The 24644-nt window shown below is 33.3% G+C and overlaps 6 protein-coding genes across 8 annotated transcripts; 4 read left to right on the forward strand and 2 right to left on the reverse strand.

The window, feature by feature from the left end:
* Positions 1 to 12: 12 nt before the first annotated feature.
* LOC103846915 (nodulin homeobox) lies at positions 13 to 4775 on the forward strand. The gene is made up of 14 exons (XM_009123928.3): positions 13 to 165; positions 233 to 391; positions 507 to 590; positions 808 to 936; positions 1046 to 1264; positions 1354 to 1485; positions 1570 to 1662; positions 1753 to 1908; positions 1992 to 2280; positions 2356 to 2493; positions 2575 to 2644; positions 2767 to 2833; positions 3225 to 3742; positions 4070 to 4775. Exons 1-14 carry the CDS (start codon positions 13 to 15, stop codon positions 4515 to 4517), a joined length of 2655 nt encoding a protein of 884 aa, XP_009122176.1. The 3' UTR covers positions 4518 to 4775.
* Positions 4776 to 4918: 143 nt separating this feature from the next.
* On the reverse strand, positions 4919 to 6456 carry LOC103846925 (probable 2-oxoglutarate-dependent dioxygenase AOP1). Its single transcript, XM_009123940.3, has 3 exons — positions 6071 to 6456; positions 5394 to 5724; positions 4919 to 5308 (listed from the first exon to the last, which is right to left on the reverse strand). Exons 1-3 carry the CDS (start codon positions 6454 to 6456, stop codon positions 5060 to 5062), a joined length of 966 nt encoding a protein of 321 aa, XP_009122188.2. The 3' UTR covers positions 4919 to 5059.
* Positions 6457 to 7105: 649 nt separating this feature from the next.
* LOC103846937 (probable 2-oxoglutarate-dependent dioxygenase AOP1) lies at positions 7106 to 8579 on the reverse strand. The gene is made up of 3 exons (XM_009123951.3): positions 8194 to 8579; positions 7624 to 7954; positions 7106 to 7544 (listed from the first exon to the last, which is right to left on the reverse strand). Exons 1-3 carry the CDS (start codon positions 8577 to 8579, stop codon positions 7296 to 7298), a joined length of 966 nt encoding a protein of 321 aa, XP_009122199.1. The 3' UTR covers positions 7106 to 7295.
* Positions 8580 to 9994: 1415 nt separating this feature from the next.
* On the forward strand, positions 9995 to 12299 carry LOC103846947 (probable 2-oxoglutarate-dependent dioxygenase AOP1). 2 transcript variants are annotated; one of them, XM_033279913.1, is made up of 4 exons: positions 9995 to 10141; positions 10266 to 10642; positions 10937 to 11627; positions 11795 to 12299. In XM_033279913.1, the coding sequence occupies exons 1-4, from the start codon at positions 10040 to 10042 to the stop codon at positions 12053 to 12055; spliced, it is 1431 nt and encodes a 476-aa protein (XP_033135804.1). In that variant the 5' UTR covers positions 9995 to 10039; the 3' UTR covers positions 12056 to 12299. The 2 variants fall into 2 exon arrangements, with proteins under 2 accessions (XP_033135804.1, XP_033135805.1); XM_033279914.1 differs by having other exon boundaries at positions 10013 to 10141; positions 10259 to 10642.
* Positions 12300 to 14396: 2097 nt separating this feature from the next.
* LOC103846957 (F-box/kelch-repeat protein OR23) lies at positions 14397 to 16028 on the forward strand. Its single transcript, XM_009123974.3, has one exon. It carries the CDS (start codon positions 14525 to 14527, stop codon positions 15800 to 15802), a length of 1278 nt encoding a protein of 425 aa, XP_009122222.1. The 5' UTR covers positions 14397 to 14524; the 3' UTR covers positions 15803 to 16028.
* A 225-nt stretch (positions 16029 to 16253) lies between these two features.
* On the forward strand, positions 16254 to 19541 carry LOC103846967 (LEC14B protein). 2 transcript variants are annotated; one of them, XM_009123986.3, is made up of 9 exons: positions 16254 to 16488; positions 16687 to 17176; positions 17293 to 17412; positions 17884 to 17961; positions 18081 to 18257; positions 18341 to 18597; positions 18681 to 18839; positions 18908 to 18968; positions 19060 to 19541. In XM_009123986.3, exons 2-9 carry the CDS (start codon positions 16733 to 16735, stop codon positions 19249 to 19251), a joined length of 1488 nt encoding a protein of 495 aa, XP_009122234.1. In that variant the 5' UTR covers positions 16254 to 16488; positions 16687 to 16732; the 3' UTR covers positions 19252 to 19541. The 2 variants fall into 2 exon arrangements, with proteins under 2 accessions (XP_009122234.1, XP_033135504.1); XM_033279613.1 differs by lacking the exon at positions 16254 to 16488 and adding an exon at positions 16580 to 16598.
* Positions 19542 to 24644: the final 5103 nt, after the last annotated feature.

Genomic DNA, 24644 nt, shown 5'->3' on the forward strand with positions numbered 1-24644 from the left:
AACTCAATTGACATGAGTGGGTTGCTGGAGCCTAGTCAAGTGGTGGCAGCTGTGAAGGGCTTGCATTGGCGAACCTCTCTCGAGATTCACAAGCTTCTTAAGGATAACGAAGACTTCTCTATTACTTACAACGATGGAGAAGAAGAAGGTGCAGAGCCAGAAAAGGTGAAAACTTTTCATTTGGGTTTTTGTTTTGGGAATGAAGTGTTGATTTTTGAGTTGTTGAGTTCAGATAGATGTAGAGAAACTGGTGGGGATGTTGCCTCTTCACCTCTTGTCAGTGTTTATATCTACTCATGAGGAAGAAGGGAAGCTTAGGTATTTGTTGTCTGGGATCAGACTGCTGAATACGTTTTGTGACTTAACGTCTCGTCATCCTAGATTGGACCAGGTTTGATGATCTTTTGTGTTCTTGTAAAAAGAATTTGACTTTATGTCTTTGTTATGGAGAAGTACTTATGAAAATGCATGTTTGTGTTTTTGTTTGTTTTGTATTATTGTGATAGGTGTTGCTTGATGATGTGGTATTAACAACTCAGATGCTTGATCTTGTGATCTTTACCATGGTTGCTCTCGGCGGTAATAGAAAGGTATAATACTCTCTCTGTGTCTGATGGATTATGTCGAAATTAATAGTTATCGGACCATTATCTCGAGAGAGGACATTGGAGTATCTACAAAGGACTTGGGTCAATTCACTTACGCCAATTAGTTTGTTTTAAGTTGGAAGCCCATGAAACTTAACGTCTCTTTCGGTTTCTCTCTTTCTCAAGTTGTGATTCATCTCTGTTGCTTTTATTTTTTCAGGAAAGTTGGAAATCAGATTATGACTCATTGATAGAAGCCACAATGGTGGCTTCTACTCTTCACCTGATGCATGGGTTCATCTCTCCTAACTCCCAAGATCTTGTTATAGTCTTGCTTGCCCACCCTAAGGTATGACCTTTTACCATGATGTGCTTGAAATGCCAATATGTGGAAAGATCACGCTTAAGCTTTGAGAGATTGTGTTCTTTTGGATCTGATTGTTATGTTTCTCATTTAGGTTGATGTGTTTATAGACGCTGCTTTTGGAGCGGTTCACAATGTTGTCAGATCTTTAAGAGCGAAGTTGCTGCATCGGCAAACTGACCAAACGAAGAAGCTAGGTGCTAATTCTGTAGGGGCCGTTAACGCACACTGCCAACAAGCTGAAGCTGCTTTGCAGTTCCTTCACTCTCTATGCCAACACAAACTGTTTAGAGACCGTGTCGCTAAAAACCAGGTTTCTCTAATGCCTGACTCTTAAACCTTTAGATGCATCAGTTACGGAATGATTCTCAGAGTTAGGTTTTATGGTATTCTTCTTTTCAGGAGCTATGTGGAAAAGGTGGTGTTCTTATGCTAGCTCAGTCCATACTATCACTATATATAACTCCTGAATGGGTTGGAGCAGCCGTAATAATAGCTTCCATATCTAGAATAAATGCAAAAGCCCTGTCACTTGTAAGTCCTGTTGTAACTTAGCATAGTTGTTTCCTCTATTTACTGTCGTTAAGTCTCATACCAAAAGTTTTATGTTTCTTGCAGTTGCACCATTTGTTTGAGGCGGAAAGTGTCTCATTCCTTGACGAGGTTGAACGTTCAGGAAGCTTGCATTTAGCCCAAACTGTTGCCTCAAAGGTTTAGTCCTAATAAGGGTTCTGTTTAAACAGTGAACAAACTTATGGAGTAGTGTTGACTTATCTAGTGATGCTATATCCTGTAATCTAGGTTCTTGAATTAATGAGGCTTGGCCTTTCTAGAGCTTCCAAGGCCAGTCCTCCTCCTAATGAGTATCCAATGGGTTTTGTGCTACTTAACGCTATGCGCTTAGCTGACGTGTTCTCGGATGACTCACATTTTCGACGTTTTTTCACCAAACATTTTGTAAGTATTTCTTGAATTACTTCCCTTTCCTTTGCTTTATCTGTGATTTTAATGTGTGGAGGATGTTAAACCTTAATCTACAGACAATGGTTCTCAGCGCAGTGTTTTGTCTCCCTCATGGAGATTTCTTGTCAATGCTGTGCTCTTCTGATCTCTCTTCAAGGGAAGATGACGCAACGCTTGATTACGATCTGTTTACATCATCTGGATGGGTTCTAAGTGCATTCTCATCTCCTGGTGAATTGGCCGTTCCTCAGTTCAAGCTTAATTTTCAGAATAACCTCACCATGTCTTCATACGCTCATCAAAGAACGTCCTTGATTGTTAAAATCATGGCTAATCTTCACTGCTTCGTTCCTGAAGTCTGCACAGGTGATTTTAAATTAACCTCATCATATCCTCATACCTTTGTTTCTTACTATGTGGATTTGCTGTTGAAACCTGCAGAAGATGACAGGAACCGTTTCATTCAAACGTTTGTGAGTGGATTGCGAAAGGATCCTTCAAGCATATTGGTTAATCTATTACCAAGCTCTACATATACTCCGGAGGCTCAGAGAGGCACTAGTGTTTGCAAAAACATAAGTGTGTACCCTTTATCCCTACACATTCTTTATTACACATGTTTTGGTGATTCCGTTGTGATGGATGTTTGTATTTTTGTAGGTTCTCTGTTGCATCATGCAGAGTTCTTAATCCCTAATGCACTCAATGTCGAAGATCTAATGATTTTGAGGTGAACCTCTCTCAATCATTATACATTTCACCTTAAGACAATATTAAAATAAGATTTCTATAGTTCTTGAGCGGTGCTGTTTTGTATTGATATATATATTTTTGGGATGCTGTCTTCTGCAGGGTGTTCTGTCAACAGTTGGAGCCGCTAATCCGTTCTGAGTTTGAGGAAAGTCAGGCTGAGGTGAAGGTGAAAAGCTACTTACTCTCTTGTACATTGTTGTTACTAGGCCTGCTGGTTCGGGTAGTTCGGGTCTGTTAGTTAGGCCTAATTGAACTGGAAAAGTTTGGTTTGGTATTCGGTTAGTTCGGTTTTTAAAATTCTTTACCAAAACAAACCAAAGTTTTTGGTTCGGTTAATTTGGTTTGTTCGGTTCGAAATTTTTGGATAATTTCGTTTAGTTCGGTTCAGAATTTGGTTAACAATTTTTTTTTAAAACCAAACTAACAGAAATTTGGTTCGGTTATAAACGGCAGGCCTAGTTGTTACAATTGTATGCATTTGTTTATGAGCATCTGTTTAGTTAAACTGATACAAGTAACTGCAACGACATTTTACTCTTGTCGATCATATGTTCTAGGACAATCAAGGTGCGGGAGGTAGTTCATCTGGCAAGCAGCTGGGAAAAGAGCCTCTGAATCTCAACAACGACGAAGCTTCAGAGGATTCTGATGTCCGAGCGGAAGGTGCCACGACAAAGCAAGGTGTGAACAACGAGGAGATGGAAATAGCTGAACGGTCGAAAGAGAGCGACAATCTTGAAACTAGCGGTTCAGAAACAAGCTCTAACAGAGGAGGGAAAGGTCTGGTTGATCAGGCTGAAGATGGATACTTGGCTCGCACTTTTACCAAGCGGCTTAAGGTGAGTGCTTCCTCTGGAGAGGCGAAGGAGGATGAGAGAGCTGAAGCTTCTCTTTTATTGGAGAAACAGAGGACCAAAAGGAAGCGTAGCATAATGAGTGATGATCAGATGGCGATGATGGAGAAGGCTCTTGTTGATGAGCCTGATATGCAGCGGAACTCGGCTTGGATACGGACTTGGGCTGATAAACTCAGCTTGCAGGGTCCTGAGGTCACATCTGCCCAGCTGAAGAACTGGTACCTGCTTCTCTCTCTCTCTCTCTCTAGCTATCACTATGTCTCAATCTTACATTTATACTAGCTCTGTTTCACAAAGATTGAATTTTGACTGTTTTCGTACATATTAATAAAACACATTAAATCGCTATAATAAATTTATTATTTTCTGTAATTTTCAGTTTTTAATAACTTTCAATCCCACTAAAAATTCAATAAAGTCAATTAATTTTTTTGAAGTTTAAATTTTTTCATAGAAAACACAAAAAATCTATTTTCTTGAAACAATATTTTTTTTCTAAAACATTTAATCTTAATGGAACTGAGTGAGTAGTTTTTTTTTGTCAGGCTGAATAACAGAAAAGCAAAACTAGCTCGAGCAAGCAAGCACGGGCCAGCACGTGATAACAATAGCTCAGGGGATTTACCAGAGAGTCCCGGAGATGAAAACACTTGGCAGCAGCAGCAGCAGCAGAAACCAACAACACCATTTGCAGATAAAGCTTCTGCATCATCGTCAGAAGGGCTGAAGCGTGGGCAGCAAGTGATGCTTGTGGACGAGAGAGGAGTCGAGGTCGGTAAAGGAACGGTTTTGAAAACAGACGGTGAGTGGTACGGTTTAAGCCTGGAGACGAGACAGGTGTGCGTGGTTGATGTGATAGAGCTTAGTGGGTTATATGATTATAGCAAGATGAGCATCCCTTATGGGTCTGATGATGTTGGGAGGACTTTTGGAGAAGCGAATTCTAGGTTTGGTGTTATGAGAGTGGCTTGGGATGTGAGCAAGCTTCAGTAACAGACTCGGTTGCATTGAGATCTCTGACCAGTAGGTGTTTTTTTATGTTCTTACCTGTTGTTTAGACTTTAGAGCTTTCTCTTTTGGTCCTAACCCAAAAGATTCTCTGCTTTTACTTTTTAGGAACTCTGTTTCTCTCTCGCTCTCTGGTTGCTAACAAGTAAAGGTTGAGACTTTGAGAGCAAATAACTGAAAATAAGTTTCACAGTGGGAAGAGCTGACTCTTCTCTCCTTTAGTTGACTTTAATGCTATTTAAATTACATTTCTTAATTTTAACAAGTAACCTTAGACAATGAAGTTCATAATGACTGGTGATTATATGGAAATAGCACTTACTACAAGTGTTTCTAGTCTCATAAATTATATTAGTAATTAATTAGAGTTTTTTTTCAAAAATTGATTTGTTTTTGAACTATATAATTAAATATATGCATGTGATAACATATCAAATTACAGAAAACATGAAAAGGGAAAGGAGCAAAACCTATACCCTAAAAATGTGGTCATTACATTCATTGTTGTGAATAAAAGTTGAAATGTTTCAGAGAGCACAAAAAGCATGGAGAGTAGATTCAACTCTGCGACCTGCTTCCGAGTGAAAGAAGTTAAGGAAATCCATATATTCAAAGGGTTTGAACATACGAGGATGTTCTTCGTCAACAACCTCTTCAGGTGAATCTATGACAACTCCTGATTTTGGAACAGAGAACATTGCAGTCGAATACCTTGTCTTCTTTGCCACCATCATGACTCGGTGGTATGGAGAATACAATCTACCATTCAAAAGTGCCTGCAACATCGAGTCATCGATCAACAAACAAATGAGTATTGTTTTAAATAGTGTGTGCATGTGTGTGAAGTTTGAAGGAACTTACACATAGAGAATCTCCAACCATAATGATGAAAGAATTTTGAGATGGTTTCACTTTGATCCATTTTCCATCTTTGGTCATAATTTCCAAGCCATCAACTTCATACTGATGAAGTATGGTGATGATGTTCTTGTCCGTATGAGAACGTAAACCTAGCTTTGTCTCTTCTACATCGTCATCAGGAGGTGCTGTGTACTTCATCATTCGAAAGAGATAGTTTGTAGAATTTAGATGCTCGTCAAGGTACTTCTCTACTCCAAAACTCTCCATTATCATTTTTCTCACCATTACATCCAGTTCCACTAGTTGCGTCGAGAACTTGTGCATCATCTCACTATTTCAAGAATGTTTCAAACGGAAATGATCAACCAAAATGTTATACATAGACAAATAAATACTCCCTCCATTTTAAAAAGGCTAAAATATATCACATATTTTGACCCAAAGAAAAAAGAGTTCTCGTATATATATATTAATAAAATATATTAAGGTGTTATTATAAATATATTTATCTTTGTGATTAACTATTTTCTTAATTTTTAATCAATTAAAATTCAATAAACACAATTAAATTTTATAAATTTACAATTTATCATTCACTTAAAAAATATATATCTTTAGAAACAATTTTTTTAAAAACATAGATTAAAATTAAGAAGTCCAAAAAGTAAAAGTCATACCTAATACTCTTGTTTCCATGATCAGGCCATAGCAGTTGAATGAAGTCGTTGACTTTCTCTGCAACATTAGCATCTTCAATTCCTAAACTCTGGTAAAGATTGTGACTTAGATACCCATGAAAGGGTTTGGAAGACACGTTTCTCTGTTTGGTCTGAACCGGCAAATCAAAAAGCTTTTCCATGGCTTCATAAACAGACTTGTCAAGCTCTATGTTTGACACTTTGTCAACGTATGCTTGGAAACAGCCGTAGTCTTCTAACGCTTTACGGACATCAGCCTTCACTTTATCCCACTTTGAGGTTCCTGGTGTTAAGTTCTGGTCGGAGAAATCTATGACTGGGAGCTGGAGAGATTCAGAAAGAGGAAGAAGAGAGTCTGAATCCATTTTTTCTTAATTCTCAGAAGTTTGGTGGTGTTTCGCTTTCTTGATTTTGGCCTTAATACCAAACTTTTTCTTTTTACGGAATCGAGTTCTATAACTAGTAGTTAGAATGTGATTACAGATGCTAGCTTGAATTAGCTGTTATGCTAGTTGTTTATTAATTAAATAATTTTGTAATAAATGCGTTTGCTGAGAGTGACGACCACAATTAATAACAACTGTAACGCTGCTGCTTGCATGTGTATGTATTGAATACGTGTGTTATACACTTATTCGTTGAATGATTAAAAAATTAATTAGAGTCTAGAGTTTGTCTAATTTTTTTTCTTGATAATGCATACACAGTTGGTCTCTCTGAGTTTTCTTGTACTATAGTTTCATGTAAAGGTTTTTGAAACATCTGATGTGTATAAATAATTGACCGGTATACAAATTGCATATACAGAAAAGACACTAAATAAAAATCAGTCAAAAACTTCGTGTAGTGGATATAAGGTAAACAATTTAAAAACATTTGTGATACTTTTCTAACAAAATTTTGATGATTGTTATTTGTTCCTAAGCTGATTATTATACTATGTACACCAGCATCCATGTTTATGTTTCACAAGTCAATCAAAGTGACTAGTTATGCGTGTGCATGCCAACGAAATCTCCAGAATATCGTCACTTTTGCTTACATATATATGATTGTCCTTGAATAAGACCATCTAGTAGAGTTTATGTACCCATGTGATAACATATCAAATCAAAAGAAACATGAAAAGAAATATAGGAGCAAAACCTAAACCATGAAATGTAAAATCATTACAATCATTGTTGTGAATAAAAGTTCAAATGTTTCAGAGAGCACAGAAAGCATGGAGAGCAGATTCAGCTTTACGACCAGCTTCCGAGTGAAAGAAGTTAATGAATTCATTATACTCAAAGGGTTTGAACATACGGGGATGTTCTTGGTCGACAAGTTCTTCAGGTGCATCTATGACAACTCCTTGTTTTGGAACAAAGAACATTGCAGTCGAATACCTTGTCTTCTTTGCCGTCATCAAGACTCGGTGATTTGGAGAATACAATCTACCATTCAAAAGTGCCTGCAACATCAACATTTTAGATGATCATTACCGTCTTAAATAGTGTTCGGGTGTGTGTGTGAAGTTTCGAAGAGCTTACACAGAGAAAATCTCCAACCATAATGATGAAACAATGTTGAGATGGTTTCACTTTGATCCATTTGTTGTCTTTGGTCTTAATTTCCAAACCATCAACTTCATATTGATGAAGTATTGTTGTAATGCTCTTGTCGGTATGAGAAAGTAAACCTAGCTTTGTCTCTTCTACATCGTCATCAGGAGGTGCTGTATACTTCATCATTCGAAGAACATAATATGTAGAGTTCAGATGTTCGTCCAGGTACTTCTCTATCCCAAAACTCTCCATTGTCATTCTTCTCGCCATCAGATCCAGTTCCACTAATCGCTCTGCGAATTTGTGCATCGTCTCACTATTTTAACACAAATATATAATTTCATTAAAAAAACGAATTCTTGAAAAAATTTCAAGAATGTTTCAAACGCATGATAAAACAAAAGGTGCAAATATATAATTTCATTAAAAAAACGAATTTTAGAATTTAAATAATCAAATAATGTTAAAATTAAAGTTTACTGTTTTTAAATTTACTTGAAATGATTTAAACCATATCTAGTTTGAAACTGATGGAGTAGTTATCAAATTTTGTACCTAATACTCTTGTTTCCATGATCAGGCCATAGCTGTTGTGTAAAATAGTTAACTTTCTCAGCATCATTAGCTTCTTCAATCCCTAAACTCTGGTAAAGATTGTGACTTAGATACCCATGAAAGGGTTTCGACGACACGTTTCTCTGTTTGGTCTGAACCGGCAAATCGAATAGCTCTTCCATGGCTTCAAAAACAGACTTGGTAAGCTCTATGTTTGACACTTTGCCAACGAAAGCTTGGAAGCAGCCGTAGTCTTCTAACGCTTTACGGACATCAGCCTTCACTTCATCCCACTTTGAGGTTCCTGGTGTTAAGTTCTGATCGGAGAAATCTATGACTGGGAGCTCAAGAGATTCAGAGAGAGGAAGAAGAGAGTCTGAATCCATTTTTCTTGATTCTCAGAACTTTGGTGGTGCTTTGCTTTCTTGCTTTTGGCCTTAATACCAACTCTTTTTCCTTTAGTGGAATTGGGTTCTATAACTAGTAGTTAGTAGGCGTTTACGCATACTGGCTTGATTTAGCTGTTATGCATAGTTTATTAATAAATTAGTTATGTACTAAATGCGTTTGTTGAGAGTAACGACCACAATTAATAACAACCGTAACTTTTTTATTTGAATTTAAATATATCGCTTATTTTTTCACATATAGTATTTTTACAGGCCGAAACAACATATTTTTCGAATCTCCATAACTCTTCTCCAGCCAAGCTTGGACAGAATAGCGAGCAAGTACACACATTATTGCTTCGAAAGAAGTTCATATTCAAGCGATTGCAGACTAACCTCCGTATGCCACTCCTGCTTGCAGGTGTATGTATACGTGTGTGTTATTCCTTTATACATTGAATGATTATTTTTTAAAAAAATTAAACTATACAGTTTGTCTATTTTTTTTTTCCTGATAATGCATACGCAGTTAGTCTCTCTCCTTTTTTCTTGTAATATAGTTTCATGTTAAGGTTTTCAAACATCTGATGTGTATAAATAATTGACCCAGATACATTATACCGAAAAAAAAACAGCGTAAATCCCCTTCATTTAGAGAGGTAATCGGAGAGTAAAACACCTCTGGTTTATCATGCCGTGATTTTCTTGCTCAAAATCATTTAACATTCTTAGGATGTCTAATTAAAGATTTAAACTATCATGTCAATACATATGTATCAAAGTATCTAAAAAAATTTCAAAAGAAAAAATCAATGGAAAATTCAAATTCAAGTTCACTTTCCCTTTTTGTTTATTATTTTGAGTTTTATAAGTAAAGTAGAAAACTAGCAATCGAAATAATGCTATGAAAATTCGGAAATCTCGGTCTTCATTAGCAACACTGGCCAGGCGGCCACATTTTCAACATGGACTAATCTTTCTAACTGCACAAAGTATAGTTAAAATGGTGGGTTCAATTACCCCAAAAAGAATAAGTAAAAAGTTCTTGGAATTAAATTCATGCAATTTCATTGTTTGACTACATTCTATGATTTGTTTTATCAAAACTTTAAGCACTCCCTTTGATTACAAACACTACCAACTAAGAAAAAACTACCCACTGAAAAAACTTCTATTTCTACTGGTAACCAACAAAGCATGAAAACGAAAATCAGACGTGTGACCTAACAAATATATAATATCATTTACGAATATCTTTAATATATGCGTAAGTGCAAAAAAAAAATCAAATCATCATATGATATACCAACTTTCCTCCCTTTGAATATCAACTTTTTAAAAGGTATCTGTTTTTGTGACATACCAACTTTCCTCCCTTTGAATTTTTATATTAAATCCACATGTGTTTCTCTGAAGAAAAAAAAAACAAAAACAAAGTAGAATGTTTCTGTCTATAAATGGGACACTCCATCATTTACTTTCTCAGCACGGAAGCAAAAAAAAAAACTAAGGAAAAGAAAACCAGCTTGATCTCTTTCAATCAAAGAAAGACTCCAAAGGTAGTTTTCTTATGAGTTTTGAATGCTTTCTTTTGTTGTGATGATTAAAGAGCTACTTAAACATTTTCTTTCGGGTTAAAATAAAGCTAATTAACATTTTATAAATATATTTTTTGGATTTGCAGCGAAAAGAATGGGTGCAGACACTCCTCAACTTCCAGTCATCTATCTCTCGGACCAAACCCTAAAACCAGGAAGTGAGAAGTGGGTTGAAGTGAGGAGTGATGTCCGTAAAGCTCTTGAAGACTACGGCGGTTTTGAGGTGTCATATGATAGAGTGTCAGAGGAGCTGAAGAAGTCAGTTTTGGATGCCATGATAGAGCTTTTCGAGTTACCAGTTGAGGCTAAACAGAGAAACGTGTCTCCGAAACCGTACACTGGATATTCAACTCATAATGGTCTCTCTGAGAGTCTAGGGATCCAGAATTCCAATGTTTTGGAGAAAGTTAACGAATTTACTCAACTGCTACGCCCTGATTGTGAGGGTAACAAGAGTATGAGGTAACGTCATGTCAAAAAAAAAAAAACTAAGTAATGCTTCGTAGAGTATATTGTTCGTAAACTCCTGTTATTTTTTAATCAAAAATATTTTCGTAATTTTTTTGTTAGTTGCTTTTATAAGCTATGTAACAATTTTCTATATAAAACCTTGTTTTTATTTTTATTTTTTTGGAAAAATGTCAGTTCACTTATATAGTAATGAACTGAAAATTTGTTTTCAATCTCACGTTTCTCGCATTTTATTTTCTTGTTTCTATTAAAATAGCTATATAATTTTCTTTGTGTTGAAAACAGCGAAACGATCCAGAATTTTTCAGAGAAGTTAGCAGAATTGGATGTAATGGTGAGAAGAATGGTCATAGAGAGCTTTGGGATAGAAAACTACTTTGATGAACACCTCAAGTCAACGAATTACCGTTTGCGACTGATGAAATATGTAGCACCACCTGATGTTGATGCTAATGTTGCGGTTGGTACTAAAGATTCTGATGATGGTGCTAATACGAATACAACTGCTAACGCTGATGCTGATGATATTGCTAATGGTATTGCTAAAGTTCATATTGATGACGATGCTGATGCCAAGGGTGACGTTTGCACTGGTGCTGGTACCAATCATAATGGTGATGACGTTAATACTGGTGATTGTGCTAATGTTAAGTCTAATGTCGACGTTGGTACTAATGTTAGTGCTAAATCTAGTGTTGGTGCTGATGTTAACACTGGCACTATTGATGATGTTAATGCTAATGCTGGTACTCGTAGTAGTGCTAATGTTGGCGTTAGTGATAGTGTTAAAGCTAATGGTGGCGCAGATGATGAGGAGAAGAAATTAGGTCTACCTTCTCATACTGATAAAAACCTTTTGACGGTACTTTATCAATATGAGATTGAAGGTTTGGAGGTGTTAACCAAAGATGAAAAGTGGATCAGGTTAAAACCATCTCATAACTCTTTCGTTGTTATGGCTGGAGATTCTCTATATGTAAGTTCTAACTTATTTTATTTTTAAATGGGATGCACCTTTTTATTTTTTCCTATCACTTTCACAAATGCATGTCTTTTCTTTACTAAAGTGTTTATACATTAACATTATATGTTTTCTTCTCATCATGAAACTTGTTTTGATTTTTGTATTATTTTTGTTTGCAGGCACTTATGAATGGTAGACTGTCTCGTCCGTTTCATAGAGTAAGAGTAACGGAAAGAAAGAAGACAAGGTATTCAATAGCATTGTTCTCGACTCCAAACGGAGATTACATCATCGAACCACCAAAAGAGCTTGTGGACGAGAAGCACCCACGTCTCTTCAAACCATTCACTTACGTTGACTTGATGAGTTTCTATCACACTGAGGCTGGTCGTAGAGCTCGTTCTACTCTTCACGCTTATTGTGCCGTCTCTGGAGCATAAATGTGTGCGCTTACTTACGAGAGTTTCAACAATGTTTTAGTAATTTCATGGTTCAACTAATATCAAGAACTGCATGTAGTACTAAAATAAGAGTTTTTGGATTAGTTGAGTTCTATTTGTGTGATGATTATATGTGTTTTATTTCGGGAGAAGCAATCAAGTCTCTCTTTTGTATGAAAAATCAATAAAGTATATGTGTATGAGCATGTTATCAATAATGTAATGAATTATTGCGTCGTTAACGTTTACGGCTCCAATTAACTAATTAATAATTAGGTTTCATGTTGGTTTCATGCAGTACTCATTTTATTATAACAATGGATAGCGTTTTCGAATTGACATGTAGACCCGGTTAATTTCTTTCTTTTTCTTTTGAACTAAATTAATTTCATTTTTTCTCAAAAAATACTTGTTTAATTGCAGCAGGTGGGAAACGAGTGTGGAACATATGTAAACTGGTGTTTGCGATTTCAAACATTAAACACTAAATAAGTGAATGATTTACTTTCATGTTATCGTAACGATAGTTGTTTTGAGTCGACATGTAGAAATACCCGTTTATATATGTTCCCCTTACCTTCGGATTTGTTTGTTTGCAAAAGCCAAAATTTAAATTAGTAACTAGATTTTGACCCGTGCAACCGCACGGGTGTTTGTTTTCACTTTTCTATATATAAATTATTGTTTTAGAACATAAGTGGTATATATTTTTAATGTTAATCATATACTTAAATATTTATATAACTATTTCAAATACGATAATTTTATAATTTACATGTTATTATTGTTTAAACCTTATGTATTTGCCACTTCTTATTATATATTTATCTTATTGTATTTGCATTTAGTTATTAAGCAAATTAATATATTCATGAGAAAATATATTTAAAAATATTTTATATTTAATTTATGCTAAATTCTGACCCGTTTTTCAAAACTGGATTTTTTTTACCAATATTTTTATGCTTATTCATTTTAGATAATTTATTATTGTATATATAAAAATATAATATATGTTAATTTTTAGACATGTATTATATAGTTTGTTAATTTTAAGTCGTTTGATCATCATATTATATTTTAAATAAATAGTTTATATTTATGAAAATAATATTTATAAATTTATCAATTGAATATAATTTTATCATATTTATTTTAGTATAATAATTATATTTTTACATGATCATGACTATAAAAGTAGATAAAATAGGATATAATTTATTTATTTTCATTTCTAAACGATAACTTAAAATACATTAAGTTACTGTTTAATTATTACACAGATTTATTAGAATTTTTAAAATATAATATATAAATATATATTATATTTAAAATGAAAATATATTATGATTAAAGTAGTTACAAAGATTTTATATTATTAACTTAAAAGAAATACATGTTAATTTTTATACATGTATTATATAGTTTGATAATGTTAACCTATCTTACCAACATATTAGATTTTATTTTTGAACATACATATTTTATAATTGCAAAAATAAAATATATAAATTTAATATAATTTTATTATATTTAGCTCAATAAAATAATTTTAATTTAATATGATTGATTATGATTATATCATAACTAAAATATTATAGATTTTTTTATTTTTCTTTTTATATAACTGAATATATTAATGTATAATAATATTTTAAACTAATTTCGAAATTATTGAAAATATTTAAATATAATTTCAAAAATGAAGATCTTGTAAAAATCTTTTTAAACAGATTTGTTTGAATTTTAAAATAAATATATTTATATTTAAAATGAAAAGATATCAAAAGATACTATGATTAAAATATTTTAAAAATTATATTTATTATTAGTCTGAATTAAAATATAGTATGAATTTCTATGAGTAGGTCCATTAGGTCCATTTTTTAAAAAATCACACATGAATCAAGGTTGTGACTTCTGTTTTAATATATAAGATGTTATTTAAAATTTGACTGGTTTAATTGCAATAGGTGTATGTGCAGGTCCAAAAGTTTAGTGAAACGAATAATTACAATTGCATGTCGTCTGAATATAGACATGCATTGCCTCATGAATTCAAAATGTTTGAAATAGCGATTTGCAAGTGCGACAATAAAACAAACAACACTCTGCTCATGAACAAGGTCACAATCGCAGATAACATCAACATTTAAACGAATAGTGCTACGTTGATTCAAAATTCACCTTTTCACATATTTATTATGTTATGTTGAAAAATCTGAATCCCCCCCTCCCCCCCCCCCCAAAAAAAAAGAAAAAAAACCTGAATTAAGCCCAGTTTAGGACCGGTTTAGGCCCACTTAAGGCCCAAGAAGCCTCACCCCGATCATGATTACTTTTTAAAAAATATTTTTCTCAGCCGAGGAATCAGAATCAGTCCTTTGATCATTTCCATCTTCTCCATGACGATCCTCCCTCACTGATCCATCAAGTCGCCGGAGATCTCTCTCCCCGTCGGCACAAACCATGCCTCTACCAATCTTCTCCTCACGCTTACAATCCTCCTCCTCCTCATCATCATCATCATCATCGTCATCACGACCTTATCTCCCTCGCCCCAAGCCACGAATCGACCCAACCCTAACCCTAATCCCGGGCCTATCAAACGACGTCGCGCGCCTCATCCTCTCCTTCATCCCTTACCCCCACATCCCCCGCCTCAAATCCACCTCCAAATCCTGGTACGCCTTCCTCTCCTCCAAAACCCTAATCTCCCTCCGCCGCCGCCACGACAACCGCCACCGCCTCTCGCACCTCCTCTGCGTCTTCCCCCAGGATCCCTCCATCTCGCCGCCGCTCCTCTTCGATCCCATCACTCTCTCCTGGAGACCCCTCCCCTTGATGCCGTGTAACCCCCACGTCTACGGTCTCTGCAACTTCGCCGCCGTCGGGGTGGGATCGGATCTCTACGTCCTCGGCGGGTCGGCGTTCGATACGAGGTCGTATCCTCTCGATCGGCCGTTGCCGAGTTCGTCAGTTTTCCGTTACAGCTTCGTGAAGATGGCGTGGGAGCGGTTGGCTCCCATGCTGTCTCCACGTGGCAGCTTCGCCTGCGCTGCGATTGGTGGGGATAGGATTGTTGTTGCGGGGGGAGGGTCGAGGCATTCGTTGTTCGGTGCTGCTGGGAGCAGGATGAGTTCTGTTGAGGTGTATGACGTGGCGAGAGATGAGTGGAGGGAGATGGATGAGTTGCCTAGGTTTAGAGCTGGTTGTGTCGGGTTTGTTGTTGAGGAGGGAGAGAGAGAGTTTTGGGTGATGGGTGGATATTGTGGGTCAAGGACTGTTTCTGGAGTTCTACCCGTTGATGAGTACTGTAATGACGCGGCGGTGATGAATCTTGACGGTGATGAGAAGTGGCGTTTGGTTGGAGATATGTGGGGAGAGGGAGAGAGTCCTAAGCTGGGGAAGATTGTTGCTGTGGAGTCTGTGTTTTACATGTTGGATAAGGAGTGGATTCTTAGGTACGAGATGGGTTCGAACCGTTGGGTGAAGGAGTCGAGTGTTCCCAAGAAAGCTCATTTTGATAAACCGGTTGGGTTTGTTGCGGTGAATGGGGAGTTGCATGTTATGATTCTCTTGGATGGGTATAATCTGATGGATACTAGACAGAGGAGCAACGCTGGTTGTTTGATGATTCATGTGTATGATCCGAGGAAGAAGACTTGGAGGTCTGTTGTTGCTAAGCCGCCGTTTAATCACCAGCTTGATTTCAGGACCACGGTTATGTGCACCATCCGATTGTAGTATCACATCATCTGGAGGAATAAATAATTGGTGTTCATGGTGTGAGCTCTGATTCTGAACAGTGCAGTTAGTATTATTGTGTCGTTTGTTTTACCTTTACATTGTCTGTACAGGTTGAAAAAAAAGAATGAAGTCGGGGTATTATGTTATATTGTAAATACATATATTATTACACTACGGGTTTACTACCAACCAATGAAGGATTTGGTCATTGTCTTCTCTGTCAGTTACCGTTTATAACATGGAGTGGATGATGATCGTATAAAAGTTTAGGTGAAGAGTTCTTCTTCTATTAGTTAGTGTCTTTATTTACTATCCAAATCCTGACTCTGTTTGAGTGACAATGGGTTCGAAGTTGCTCATTTCGAGTAAAAATCAAAAGATAAAAATAAAACCTTGACTATCTAAAATATTTGAATTTAGCTAAATATAGTATATTGTTAATTGAGTTAGCAATCAATGATTTGGAAGAGTGACCACAACACTTGCTGTATGGTACAAAGTCAAACGTGGCAAACACAGCTTTGCACGCTCCATCAAGACACACGTCGACGACAAAACCGTATCCGCTCAAATTTGTCGAAAAAAGGCAAAAACTTTAACTCCGACAACTTCAGTTAAAGAGAAGAAGAGACCAGCGATCCTTCTTGCGAGAACCGTTACGAGAGTCCTCCTCCTTCGTACAGGTAAATCAATTAATCATTTCAATCGAATTCGCGATCAGATTTAGGATCAGCACTCCCAAAGCTCTCAATTCGAAAATGATCCTGTTTCTGGGTTTCTCTCGATGTCTCTGGTGATTTCATCTTTTTGTGCAATTTTGCTGTTTATGTGCGTAAAGGCGACGACTTTGATTGATTTTGGAACTTGGGTTTTGATTATAGGTGAATTGGTGTACGAGCGAATGTTCGATGGTGGTTGTCTCCTATAATGTTTTCAGGACCAAGTGATTCTGATACTGATGAAATGGGTTATGCAATGAGTAGACTCGAGATTGAATCCGATCTCTGCGATGCTGGAAAAGGCTATTACGGTGTTGGTAGTAGTAGCAGTAGTAGTCACAGATCGAGTGAGCGTTTGGGTGATTTAGACAATGAGATCAGTCAAGTCACTAAGTTGAAGTCTTGTCCTCATGAACGGTTTAGCCGTCAAGTCCCCGGGAGGCATCAGTTGCCTGTTTCCACTGTGAGGATGTTGGCTGGTCGTGAGAGTAACTTCTCTGGAAGAGGAGGAAGGTTTTCTTCAGCTGATCGTTGCCATATCTTGAGTAGGTATTTGCCTGTTAAGGGTCCTTGGCTTGTGGATCAGATGGATAGCCGAGCTTATGTTTCTCAGTTTTCAACTGATGGGTCTCTCTTCATTGCTGGGTTTCAGGTAAATTAGGACACAGACTCATCTTTGGTCTTGTGTTATCGAAATGTCTGTTTGCAAAGCTAATTTCTAAGCTTAGAAACAGTTTTTTGATTATTTTTTGGATGTTTTACTTTCAGGGAAGCCATATTCGGATTTACAATGTAGAGAAAGGTTGGAAAGTTCAAAAGGATATTCTTGCAAAGAGCTTGCGTTGGACTGTTACTGATACTTCTCTGTCCCCTGATCAGCGAAACCTGGTGAGTTTTTTGGATCTTTCTTCAACTAGTTGTTCATGTTTGATGTGTAATGGTCTCATATGATCTTGACCTTTTTGTCATATAGGGATGTCAGTTTAAGTTTTTTGCACACAGATTAAGAAAACTAGTAGTTTTTTCGGTTTTATCCTTATTTAATACACTACTTTGTTGGATTTTTGTTAATTAATGAATTGAAATAAGGGTGATGATAATCTCTGCAAGGTGTTGGATTTTTTAATACACTACTTCATTTCCCACTCCAAAAAAAAAATAGATTACTCCATTTATGGAGTAAATTTCATTATGGAGTGAGATATGGAGTTAGGTTGGAGCATTCCTTACTCCATTTTAGAAGAAAAAATAGAGTAGGGATGGAGATGCCCTTAGTCTTCATAGTCTCTTGTTGTTATATCAAAACTTTCTGTTTATCTCCCAGAGAAAGCAATAATGAATCCTTTTATATTTTTACAGGTTTATGCAAGCATGTCACCTATCGTACACATAGTCGATGTTGGATCTGGTACAACAGAGTCTCACGCAAATGTCACGGTATGAACCCACAATACTTTTTAAGTAAGAGCAGGTTATTAGAATGAGATGGTATCTCCGCAGCAGCAGCTTCTTAATGGTGTTTAATTAAACTTCTGAGGTGTTTGTCTTTTTTGCAGGAGATCCATGATGGATTAGACTTCTCTTCTGAGGAAGATGGAGGCTACTCTTTTGGGATATTCTCTGTTAAATTTTCAACCGATGGACGAGAACTTGTTGCTGGGAGCAGTGATGATTCCATTTACGTTTATGATCTTGAAGCAAACCGAGTCTCACTCCGTACTGTTGCACACACAGTAATAAATCATATCTCTACACTTATGCTTTCCAGTGAAAGTTTTCTTCCAATACTGATAGTATAATCTCTCCATTGCTGCAGTCTGATGTGAACACTGTGTGTTTCGCCGATGAAAGTGGACACCTGATTTTATCTGGAGGTGATGATAATCTCTGCAAGGTGTGGGATAGGCGTTGTTTCATTGGGAGAGATAAGCCAGCTGGTGTTCTAGTGGGACACCTCGAAGGTGTTACATTTATCGATAGCCGCGGAGATGGTCGCTATTTCATATCGAATGGCAAAGACCAAACCATCAAGCTATGGGATATCAGAAAAATGTCCTCAACCGTACCTGCAAGGTAATAACAATCTTCTACATTATATGGTTTGATGATATGTGACAAGTGATTAGTTAGAATGAAGTTATTTATTCTTATAACAGGAATGAGGTGCACAGAAACTATGAATGGGATTACAGATGGATGGATTACCCTTCGGAGGCAAGAGATCTAAAGCACCCTTATGATCAGTCTGTGTCCACATATAAAGGTCACTCGGTGTTGCGTACTCTCATCCGCTGCTACTTCTCTCCAGCACATAGGTCAGTAGTCTTCTCAAACTCAATAATGTACTCTAGTTCTTGTGTGTGATTCTTTCTTTTTTTTACAGTACTGGGCAAAAGTACATCTACACAGGATCCAACGACAGTTCTGTCTACATATATGACTTGGTAATAGCTTTATCCTCCTCATAAACACATTCAAGAGATAGCTGAGTAATCCTTATTGACCAATCTTTGGAATCTATGTATGTGTTTTTAGGAAAGTGGAGATAAAGCAGCGGTGTTAAAGCACCATAGCTCACCTGTGAGAGACTGTAACTGGCATCCGCATTACCCGACGCTTATAAGCTCGTCGTGGGACGGGGATCTTGTGAAATGGGAGTTTCCTGGGAGCGGTGAGCCGCCGATCATGAGCAAGAAGAGGGTTCGAAGGAGACATTTCTACTACTGAGCCAATCTACTACCTCTACTACACATACACATATATGGTATCTGTAAGTTTATATATAAAATGTAGAGAAGGTGATGAATGATATAAACACAATCGAATAAGGCTTTTTAAAGGTAAAAGAAGGCTATGTTATGGTGTTTGTTGTTGTGATAAAAAAATAAACCATTCTCTTCTCCAACCATTTTTTAAAAGGTTATTTGTGTGTGTGTGTGTGTGTGTGATAGACTTTTGTAATATAAGTAAACTGAATAATAGGATTATTGAAATGAGAAATGAGCTTTGCAAGTTCAGATGTTGATCTCTATCTCATAGTGATATCGATCACCATCTATGTTCTCACGATGATCGTTCTGAGACTCGTAGAGGGTAATAATGTCATTTGAGATAGTTATAGTAACTTCTTGAGCTCTATTTCTATGCTACATCTCTGTTCTTATTGGGAATTTTCAAAGACATTCCAAACTTTTACATATGTGTAATCTCTGAGGCATAAATAGAAATAGTTGTTCTTTTTTTGTTTGTATTCACTGCGACTTTTAATTCTTGTTAGAACGTTTGCATCATGATCAACCAAAGTGGGGACTGAATTCCAAAGTAAAATGGTTTGTTCTAATTATAATATATGGAAATTTGTAAACCTTTTTCACAATTAGTAAACTAATTATTGTGTTTGTGTTTATAATCAACACCTAACAACCATAAATGATGGTTTTTATGAGGTTATGGAGAACAAAAGTTATATACTATGTATTGTGAAGAATCTTAAATATGCATAAGATAAAAAAGCTGGTAAGTTCTTGAAGGAAAATACTTCACATAATTTTTTTTGGTAAACTTTTCACATAACTAGGGATTAACCCGGGCTACGCCCGGGATTTTTTATTTTTTCTAATTTAAATTGTTAAATCATTTATATTTAGGTTATGATATATATTTATATAAATGTTAAGATACATGTCATAATTAAAATTTGTTTTTAAACTTTAACACGTTTAATTAACATATTTTTTACTATGTAAATATGTTTTTGTAATTTTGTTGGCTATCTATTTATCATATTTAGCAAAACTATATGTTGAGTGTTGGAATAAATGTTTTAGATATTTAATTAAACTGTAGAATATTTTTGGATCGACCACATGCTCAATAATCGATTGATCCGTAAAAAGATGGTCGATCTCCTTGGCCATGTAAGTACAATTTTAGCAAAAATATCTTTGATTTTCAAATATTAAGTATATAACTATTCTTTTGAATATTGTTTATGTAAATATTTTTTGTGATGTTTGAATTTGTGATGTTCGTATACTTAACCTAGATGATATTGATGTTTAACAATTTATTGTTTTCTGGAAATAGAAAATAATGATATATCAAAACGTATCTAATACTTGTTAAATAATAGTATAATGTAAATTACATTCATTATTTGAAAATAACCATTTGTTGTTTTTATTTTTTTTTAAATCAGAAATTATTTTTATTTAAAAACATTATTCAGATATAATATAATAGTTTAAGTTTGGAAGATTAATCTATATATATAAATTATGTATATTTTTTTAAAAATATTTTAAGATATTATATATTGAGTAACTAAATAAAAGCTGAATTTCTTATCTTGAAAATCAAATATTTATATTTTTGTCTTCACGTTAGACTCACCAATCCATCATAGTGTGAGGTTGATGTTGATGTTATAATGAGTTTTATAGGGACTTTCTTGATGTAAAACTATACATTTTTATTTTTTTTGTTTAATATGGTATTTCCATTTTAATATAATTTACTACCATTTTAAGATAGATGTACATTTTAAGATAGATGCTTAAATCTTAGTGTTCTTTTTCTATTTTTTAAAATGTTTATTTCTATTTCTTAAATTTTTTTACGTAATATCTATATTTTATATTTTAAAATAGATATTTAAATCTTAATGTAATTTTTCCATTTTTTTCAAATTGTGTATTAACTTATATTATATATTTTACATTTTAAGATAGATGTTTAATGCTTAATGAAATTTTTCCATTTTTTAAAAAAAATTGTGTATTTACTTATTATTATATAGATAATTCATATATTATATATTTACATTATCTACTTATTATTTATTGATAATTCATATATTATATATTTAATGCTTAATGTTTATTTCCACTTCATGACTTTTTATTTACTTAATATCTCTATTTTACATTTTAAGATAGATGTTTAAATCTTAATGTACGTTTTCCTTTTTTTTTTTTAAATTGTATATTTCCATTTGTTATACTTTCTATTTACGTAATATCTATATTTTAAATTTTAAGATATATTTTTAAATCTTAATGTAATTTTCCATTTTTTAAATTGGGTATTTACTTATATTATATATTTACTTATGATTTATTTTTCTTTATATTGTGTATTTCTATTTCTTATACTTCTATTTACTAATAATTTTATATTTTAAGATAGATTTACATTTTAAGATAGATATATAAATACTAATGTACTTCTTCCATTTTTTTAAATTGTGTATTTCTTTTCTTATACTTTCTATTTGGGTAATATCTATATTTTACATTTTAAGATAGATGTTTAAATCTTAATATACTTTTTCCATTGTTTTTAAGTTGTGTATTTCTTTTTCTTATAGTTTATATTTACTTAATATCCATATTTTACATTTTAAGATAGATGTTTAATATTTAATGTACTCTTTCCATTTTTAAAAATTATGCATTTACTTATTATTGTATATATTATTCGTATATTTATATATTTATAATATTTACTTATTATTTATTTTTCTATATATTGAGTATTTCTCTTTCTTATACTTTATATTTAGTTAATATCGATATTTTATATTTTAAGATAGATGTTTAAATCTTAATGTATTTTTCCATTTTTAATGTAAAACGGCAATGTTTAATACAAGAACTTGGACAAATAGTCAAATAGTTATATTTATGTTTTTTTTTTCTTTTTTATATAAAATGGTAATGTTACATTATGAAGATAAGCCATTTCTTTTAGTGAAAATGGTAATCTTACATATGTTTAATGTAGTTTTTCTATTTTTTTATGTTGTATGTTTACATATTATTGTTATTTTTAAATGTAAAATGGTAATATTACATATGCTTAATGTATTATTTTCATTTTTTAAGTTGTCTGTTTACATATTATTTATTATTTTCTAAATTATATATGGAGATAAACCGTCTTTTTTTAGTGAAAAATGGTAATTTTACATATGTTTAATGTAGTTTTTCCATTTTTATGTTGTATGTTTACATTTTATTTTTTTTAAAATAAAAATGTAATATGATAATCTTACATATGTTTAGTGTAGTATTTCCATTTTTTATGTTGTATTTTTACATATATTTATTATTCGCAAAATTATATAGAATGTTTTTTGTTTTTTTTATAAAACGGTAATGTTACATTATGAAGATAAGCCGTCTTTTTTTAAAGTGAAAAATGATAATCTTACATATTTTTAATGTAGTTTTTCCATTTTTTGTGCTGTATATTTACATATTATTTATAATTTTCGAAAATTAGTAAAATTAAAATGTAAAACTATATTTTATGCAACTTGTCATCTTTCGGGAGAAGTTTTTTTGCTGATGTGGACGCTCTATGGAGTCTTAAAAGGTCCCTTTTATTAGTAAGGATGCTTAATGTATTATTTTCATTTTTTAAGTTGTCTGTTTACATATTATTTATTATTTTCTAATTATATATGGAGATAAACCGTCTTTTTTTTAGTGAAAAATGGTAATTTTACATATGTTTAATGTAGTTTTTCCATTTTTATGTTGTATGTTTACATTTTATTTTTTTTAAAATAAAAATGTAATATGATAATCTTACATATGTTTAGTGTAGTATTTCCATTTTTTATGTTGTATTTTTACGTATATTTATTATTTGCAAAATTATATAGAATGTTTTTTTGTTTTTTTTTATAAAACGGTAATGTTACATTATGAAGATAAGCCGTCTTTTTTTAAAGTGAAAAATGATAATCTTACATATTTTTAATGTAGTTTTTCCATTTTTTGTGCTGTATGTTTACATATTATTTATAATTTTCGAAAATTAGTAAAATTAAAATGTAAAACTATATTTTATGCAACTTGTCATCTTTCGGGATAAGTTTTTTTGCTGATGTGGACGCTCTATGGAGTCTTAAAAGGTCTCTTTTATTAGTAAGGATTTTTTTTATAAAACGGTAATGTTACATTATGGAGATAAACCGTCTTTATTTTAAGTGAAAAATGGTAATTTTACATATCTTTAATGTAGTTTTCCATTTTTTATGCTGTATGTTTACATATTATTTATAATTTTCGAAAATTAGTAATATTAAAATGTAAAACTATATTTTATGCCACGTGTCATCTTTCGGGAGAAGTTTTTTTGCTGATGTAGACGCTCTATGTAAAATATGATAATCTTACATATGTTTAGTGTAGTATTTCCATTTTTTATGTTGTATTTTTACATATATTTATTATTCGCAAAATTATATAGAATGTTTTTTGTTTTTTTTATAAAACGGTAATGTTACATTATGAAGATAAGCCGTCTTTTTTTAAAGTGAAAAATGATAATCTTACATATTTTTAATGTAGTTTTTCCATTTTTTGTGCTGTATATTTACATATTATTTATAATTTTCGAAAATTAGTAAAATTAAAATGTAAAACTATATTTTATGCAACTTGTCATCTTTCGGGAGAAGTTTTTTTGCTGATGTGGACGCTCTATGGAGTCTTAAAAGGTCCCTTTTATTAGTAAGGATGCTTAATGTATTATTTTCATTTTTTAAGTTGTCTGTTTACATATTATTTATTATTTTCTAAATTATATATGGAGATAAACCGTCTTTTTTTTAGTGAAAAATGGTAATTTTACATATGTTTAATGTAGTTTTTCCATTTTTATGTTGTATGTTTACATTTTATTTTTTTTAAAATAAAAATGTAATATGATAATCTTACATATGTTTAGTGTAGTATTTCCATTTTTTATGTTGTATTTTTACGTATATTTATTATTTGCAAAATTATATAGAATGTTTTTTGTTTTTTTTTATAAAACGGTAATGTTACATTATGAAGATAAGCCGTCTTTTTTTAAAGTGAAAAATGATAATCTTACATATTTTTAATGTAGTTTTTCCATTTTTTGTGCTGTATGTTTACATATTATTTATAATTTTCGAAAATTAGTAAAATTAAAATGTAAAACTATATTTTATGCAACTTGTCATCTTTCGGGATAAGTTTTTTTGCTGATGTGGACGCTCTATGGAGTCTTAAAAGGTCTCTTTTATTAGTAAGGATTTTTTTTATAAAACGGTAATGTTACATTATGGAGATAAACCGTCT

The sequence above is a fragment of the Brassica rapa genome, chromosome A09 (assembly GCF_000309985.2).
Source record: "Brassica rapa cultivar Chiifu-401-42 chromosome A09, CAAS_Brap_v3.01, whole genome shotgun sequence".
NCBI lineage: Eukaryota > Viridiplantae > Streptophyta > Magnoliopsida > Brassicales > Brassicaceae > Brassica > Brassica rapa.

Coding starts and splice junctions, on each gene's coding strand:
- LOC103846957 (XM_009123974.3), top strand. CDS start 14,525: ATGCCTCTACCAATCTTCTCCTCACGCTTACAATCCTCCTCCTCCTCA.
- LOC103846915 (XM_009123928.3), top strand. CDS start 13: ATGAGTGGGTTGCTGGAGCCTAGTCAAGTGGTGGCAGCTGTGAAGGGC. Junction 166..232: donor AAGGTGCAGAGCCAGAAAAG/GTGAAAACTTTT, acceptor TGTTGAGTTCAG/ATAGATGTAGAGAAACTGGT. Junction 1,265..1,353: donor ACCGTGTCGCTAAAAACCAG/GTTTCTCTAATG, acceptor TCTTCTTTTCAG/GAGCTATGTGGAAAAGGTGG.
- LOC103846925 (XM_009123940.3), bottom strand. CDS start 6,456: ATGGATTCAGACTCTCTTCTTCCTCTTTCTGAATCTCTCCAGCTCCCA. Junction 5,725..6,070: donor CATGGAAACAAGAGTATTAG/GTATGACTTTTA, acceptor TTCTTGAAATAG/TGAGATGATGCACAAGTTCT. Junction 5,309..5,393: donor TGGTTGGAGATTCTCTATGT/GTAAGTTCCTTC, acceptor TCGATGTTGCAG/GCACTTTTGAATGGTAGATT.
- LOC103846947 (XM_033279913.1), top strand. CDS start 10,040: ATGGGACACTCCATCATTTACTTTCTCAGCACGGAAGCAAAAAAAAAA. Junction 10,142..10,265: donor ATCAAAGAAAGACTCCAAAG/GTAGTTTTCTTA, acceptor TTTGGATTTGCA/GCGAAAAGAATGGGTGCAGA. Junction 10,643..10,936: donor GAGGGTAACAAGAGTATGAG/GTAACGTCATGT, acceptor TGTTGAAAACAG/CGAAACGATCCAGAATTTTT.
- LOC103846967 (XM_009123986.3), top strand. CDS start 16,733: ATGTTTTCAGGACCAAGTGATTCTGATACTGATGAAATGGGTTATGCA. Junction 17,413..17,883: donor CCCCTGATCAGCGAAACCTG/GTGAGTTTTTTG, acceptor ATATTTTTACAG/GTTTATGCAAGCATGTCACC. Junction 18,840..18,907: donor TACTTCTCTCCAGCACATAG/GTCAGTAGTCTT, acceptor TTTTTTTTACAG/TACTGGGCAAAAGTACATCT.
- LOC103846937 (XM_009123951.3), bottom strand. CDS start 8,579: ATGGATTCAGACTCTCTTCTTCCTCTCTCTGAATCTCTTGAGCTCCCA. Junction 7,955..8,193: donor CATGGAAACAAGAGTATTAG/GTACAAAATTTG, acceptor GTGTTAAAATAG/TGAGACGATGCACAAATTCG. Junction 7,545..7,623: donor TGGTTGGAGATTTTCTCTGT/GTAAGCTCTTCG, acceptor TTGATGTTGCAG/GCACTTTTGAATGGTAGATT.